At 26.5% G+C, this 6000-nt stretch overlaps 1 protein-coding gene across 1 annotated transcript; it reads left to right on the forward strand.

Annotated features, from left to right (window-relative positions):
- Nucleotides 1-3268: 3268 nt before the first annotated feature.
- LOC127255094 (uncharacterized) lies at nucleotides 3269-5474 on the forward strand. Its single transcript, XM_051280475.1, has 2 exons — nucleotides 3269-3816; nucleotides 5000-5474. The coding sequence occupies exons 1-2, from the start codon at nucleotides 3404-3406 to the stop codon at nucleotides 5328-5330; spliced, it is 744 nt and encodes a 247-aa protein (XP_051136432.1). The 5' UTR covers nucleotides 3269-3403; the 3' UTR covers nucleotides 5331-5474.
- Nucleotides 5475-6000: the final 526 nt, after the last annotated feature.

Below are 6000 nucleotides of genomic sequence, written 5' to 3' on the forward strand. Positions count from 1 at the left end.
AGCAAAGCCTTGATCAAATTAAATGAGGTGACAATTATTTTGTAAGAAAAAAAAATAGAAAAATGATATTTTTTACGTAAAAAATAAAAATATTTTTGTAAAATTTAAATGACATAAATAGTATACTTTTTCAAAAAATATTAATTATAATAATATATCAAAACTTCCCGAAACTTAATTGGTGAATGAGGCGAAAGGGTTGGCATCAAATACTTTGATATTTTGGTTTAAATTTTTATTTAAATAAAATTTTAATGTGATATTTTATGATCGATCCACTTTAATAATATACAAAAATATATATATATATATATAACAATAAAAATTGATAAAAATAAACAAAATATTATCTCTTATAATAATACATTCATGATTCTTTATACATCAAAAACAAAAACACCTAAAAATATAAAAAACTAAACTAACACACACTGTTTACGGCGACGGCGACGGCGACGGCGACGGCGACGGCGACGGTGATGGACGCTTAATAATAAATAAATAAATAAATAAAAAAAAAGGAAATAGAATGTGAAGGAAGAAACACAAAGTTTAAAAGGGTTTGCATGTATTTCTTGCAAGATTTGCCTAAGCCTTTTCTTTGCCTACTCTCCTTTTCACTCATTTTCTAAGCTAAGAAACATATATATATATATATATATTAAATCTCATTTTAAATTTTAATTTATTTACTTTTTTTCAATACACTAGGAATTGATTTTCAAAGTTTATTATTATTATTATTATTATGGATAGTTTTTTTTTTAGTTTTTTGTGTGGTATTATTTATTATTTTGGTCTTTTAATTGAAATTTGTATAAAAACAATTCTATATAGTATAATCCATTTAAAAGATCACATTGCAACCAAAACCCAATATATCTTTGTAAATTTATTTAAAAAATTAAATCTACAATTATTTGGTGTTAGAAATTAATTTCTAAGTTGTTAGTCCATGTTAGATCTTGCAATATTTCAAATTAAACACACATGGCAATATTTCAAATTCAATAGACATTAATTTTTTATCAACTACAATTTAAATATAAAAATATTTTAATACAAATTTTACCTAAAGGTATTAATAATAATAATAATAATAATAATAATAATAATGAGTGTCACGTGCAACCTTTTTTTAATATTATTATACACACAAAATAGAATGAAATATGTGTTAGAATTGTGTTGTTAAAGGGACAAAATAAAAGCACATTGTTGAATTATTAAAAAATATTCTCTCCGTACAAAGTAGAGTATTCATTTATTTTTTTTGTACGAAATTTAAAAGATAAAATAAATTAATACACTCGTAAAAAACAATTAAGTAAGATAAAATGATCCCATTTATACACATATAAATTTGTTAAACCATTTTGTAAATCTAATGAACACTTACGTATTCGACGGTAAAAAAAAATTGTTGAATAATAAATTCAAGTATTGAATCATGTAATAGAAAAACTATTGAACTAGTAACTTTTTTTTTTAAAAAAAAAAAAAAAAAAAAAAAACAAAAATTATGTTGTAAATATATAGAAAAAATCTCCATTGAATGACCTAATTAAATAAGAAATAATACATTCTTGATGGCAAAACATATATTAATTACAAAAGAGATTATTGAAGTATAATATAATTAGGATTTGCTCTTTTTGAAATTTAATTTCAGCTTCTTAAAATAATAAAAAAAAAAAAAAATTATTTTTCATATAAAATATTACATTCATTAAAAAGACAAAATTTAAAATTTATTGTGGTGATGGCTTTTTGATTAAATTTAATTAATTAATAATAATAATAATAATAATACATAGAAGTAAAGTAAGATATGAATAGTAAAAGTAGATATGTTATTGTTATATTTGAAGATAAAAAGCATATTAAAGGTGGTTAAGCAACTAATTGGAATTTCTTTTATGGGGAAAAAGGAATAATGCAATTTTTACCAACGATTTGACCATAGAATTTATTCCATTCATTTTTCTCTTTTTCCCAATTCCAAATTTTTATTTTATTTTATTTTTTAAAAAATAAATGGATAATTTTGTTAATGATTATTTGTAAACTTAATTTGTAGTAAGATATATTTGTGTGTCACTATGCATATATTCCACGGGTGATGTCAATTATTATTATTATTATTATTATTCGAGAAAAAATCATTATCAGCCTCATTTAAACTCAATTATTTATTTATTTATTTATTGTTTGTTCCACTAAAAGAATTATCAAAACTTTACACACAAAAATAAATTCATTATTTTTGTTTTACTTTACAAATTTTAACGACCGTGCTAACGTGACTATAAGTAACGTTGAGGTGGCATCTAAGTCGGATCGAACGACCATATTACATAGAATACAACCCTGTTTAATAATAGCAGATGTATTTTTTTTTTATTTAAATCAGAATTACTATATTATTCGGTTCTTATGGTTTGTAATAAAAATATATTTCATTCGTCTTATCTGAAAAACACTCTTTCTACCATAGATGTATGTAAAAAAAATATATCAATTTTCGTTATTATATTAGAATAAAAATAATTACACATTAATATCAAAAATATCATCTAACTTTTACATAAATTACAAAAATAATATTATATATACAATGCAATTAATTTATACATAAATTAAAAAATATCAAAATCATCTTATATACCTTCACTAATCAATAAAATATTATTATTATTTATTAATCTATTACAAAATTTCAAATGCCATTTGAATTAGGATCGAGGGAGTACTTACTATTTTTTCTTATAAAAATATTCACACAGCCAAACAAAATTGTATATTTTTATCAAACTTTATAAAAATTGTTATTATTTATCAAATTTTTTACCTAAAAAAATCCAATCAAATATCTATTTTTATTATTTTATTATACTAAAAATCAATTTTATATTTTTAATAAAATATATTATCTATCTATATCACATCATAAAACTATTTTAAAAATCAAAATTTTTATGGTTCAAATTCAAACCAAATCCCCAAAACAAACGTACCAAAGCCTCCGATGAAAAATAACTGTAATTTCTTTTTTTACGAAAGCTCCAGGGACCCCCCACACCAGATGAATCCAGGACCGATGATCCTACAAACCTAAGGTAGCAAATCGATGGGCGCTCAAATCCCGGGACTTCCCAATATCCAGTCAGCTTCTTCTTCTTCTTCAAGCTAAGCTAGAGACATGGCATGGCATGTATGGATGGATTTGCAGAATTGTACTCCTGAAAGAACAAATCCCCAATCGCTTCAAAGTAAAGCCAACCAAACACCACACGTACATATCCTTAAATTCCTCATCCATCCAACATTATCGATTAATCAATCAATCCTCTCCCTCCCAACAAAACCAAACCCTAATTTCTGTAACTAATCAATTAATATCATGAAATACAACGAAATCTGCCATTTCAGCCATCCGCAGCACAGCCTCAAGTTCGAGTACTCGGAGGATCCTTTCACCTGCGACGGCTGCAAGGAGCCCGGGATCGGCTCCCGGTACAAGTGCTCCGGCGGCGGCGGCGCGTGCAATTACGACCTGCACACGCACTGCGCCGTACCGTCGGCGTCGATCGCACACCCGTTCTACACGAAATGCTCGTTCCAGTTCCTGACGCGGCCGGCGGGGCAGGTGGCGCGTTTCTGCAACGCGTGCCAGAAGGACGTGGCGGGGTTTGTTTACCACTGCAAGTCTTGCGGGTTCGACCTCCATCCCTGCTGCGCCAAGCTGCCGATGCTCCTCCATGACGGTGACATTAAGCTCTACTTGTATAAGAAAGTCGCCGCCTCCTGTCACAGGCATGTCATTTTATCCTTTCCCTCCTCCTCCATCACCTTATTGTTTTATCGATAGAAGTTTTTTTTTTTTTTGAATCGTTATTAGTGTGAATATGATATAAATAAAATACAAATACATAAAAATTAATTTTAATATAATATAATATATAATAATAATTTAATTTAATATTTTTGTCAAAAAAATAAGTAAATAGTAGGAAATTGACAAAAATATCCTTCAAACATATTATGTTAATTCCAACTTTTTATTATATCATTTAAATTTGTTTTTATTTCTTGTTGTCGTCTAAATTTATTCTTTTTTTTAATATATTTTTTTTTACTATAAAAGAAAAAAAAATCTATTTTTATTCACTTTTTTTTTAAAAAAAATAAATTCGTGTTCGATCAAATAAAAATAAAATTTAATGACCGATAAAGTATTATTTTTAATTTGAAAGGTTCAAAGATTCATTGGGTCATGGGAGTTGATTCTGAGTTTGTAACGGTAAAATTAAAATAATTATTTTATATAGAATAAATATACATTAATATGATATTTTTACTGTAAATTTAATTTTTAGTATAATATTTAAAAGAAAAATAATAATTAATTTGATGCTTTGATAAATAAAATTAATATAATAATATATGATTTTGAAAATCACAAACTAACGTATATTGTTTATGGGATTTTACTTTTGAGTTTTAAATTGGTAAAATTTTAAATTGAAATAATTGTTTGATATAATGAATTGTTTGTTTAGTGTTTTAGTTTGATATTATTTATTATTTATTTATTTATATGTGAAATATGAAGAATTGTGTTGGTAATAAAAAAATAAAAAATAAAATTTTGTATTAAATTATTGATTCTCGTTAAAGAATATAATATAAATATTATATATTGATAATTGTGAGAAATTTTTTTGATTTGATGAACTCATAAATATATATTAATGTTAAAATTTGAATGTAAAATTAATTTTTAATATAATATAATAAATAAAAATTAGATATTCAATATGATATTATTTTAAAAAAAAATTAAAATAGTAAAATTTAATCCGAAAGTTCACAGACACATGCATAATACAAATAATAAAACCGAAAATCTTTGGTAAGAAAAAAAAAAAAAATAAATAAATAAATTAGTAGAATATTTTTAGAGTATGAATTAATAAATTAGAATTAATTAAAATAGGTGTGGACGAAAAGGGCGGAGTTGGAGCTACAGGTCATCGTGCAAGAAGTACAACTTCCACGTGGCGTGCGTCAAGGAAATGTTGGTCGAGAGTTGGCAGGAGATATACTACGGTGCGTGGGGGAGCACCTACACCCACACCCACGCCGGTGCCACGTCACTGAGTGCCACGTTGGCAAAGCACAACCACCGGCGGCAGAGGGGTAAAAAGGGAAAAGCACGCAAATGTTGCGAGGTGGCCGCGCTCGCCTTGCAATTTGTCATATCTGCAGTTCTAGGAGATCCCACCACCCTCATCGCCGGCGCCATAGGGGCATTATTGTCCAAATAGATTTTATTTTGTTTTACTTTTTTAAAAATTTGAATATTACCAAGTTATGGAAAATAATATATTAATTGGAAAAATCGTGAACAATATTTAGGTATTAAAAGAATACCATTAGCTACCATGTTGTTGTAATCAATGGGTTAATTTGATTCACTTTTCTTGATTATTATTATTATTAAAAAAAAATAGATATTAATAAAACAATAATATATACATATATAAATATATATATATATATATAACAATAGATTAAATATGAATATACAAGAGATATATAAAATAGAAAGGACAACACATACTAATATTTTATAAAATTATGTTATATTTTCATGTGCTGATTGGAGCAATCAGCATAGTGCTTATAAATTTTCAATCAACACTCTTACTGAAGTGATCAGTAGTTACGATGCTGATATAAGATTATCGTTACTATTAAAATAATATTATACCGACAATACATTAGCCAGACCCACCCAACCCGCAATCCAAATCTTTTGATCCGGATCCAACCCGAAACACTTTTTGACTTAGATCCGCTCTATATAATGTCCTTCCTCCTTCTATCGATCATTCTGTGTATGTGTTTGTCTTATGTTGCTTCTTGCTATTCTCTTGTGTAGGATGGGAGTTTCTTCTCCTTCGTTATTTGCCAACCTATAGAGTTGTTAACGAG

Source organism: Andrographis paniculata, unplaced genomic scaffold (assembly GCF_009805555.1).
Source record: "Andrographis paniculata isolate CXL003 unplaced genomic scaffold, ASM980555v1 Contig12END, whole genome shotgun sequence".
Taxonomy (NCBI): Eukaryota; Viridiplantae; Streptophyta; class Magnoliopsida; order Lamiales; family Acanthaceae; genus Andrographis; species Andrographis paniculata.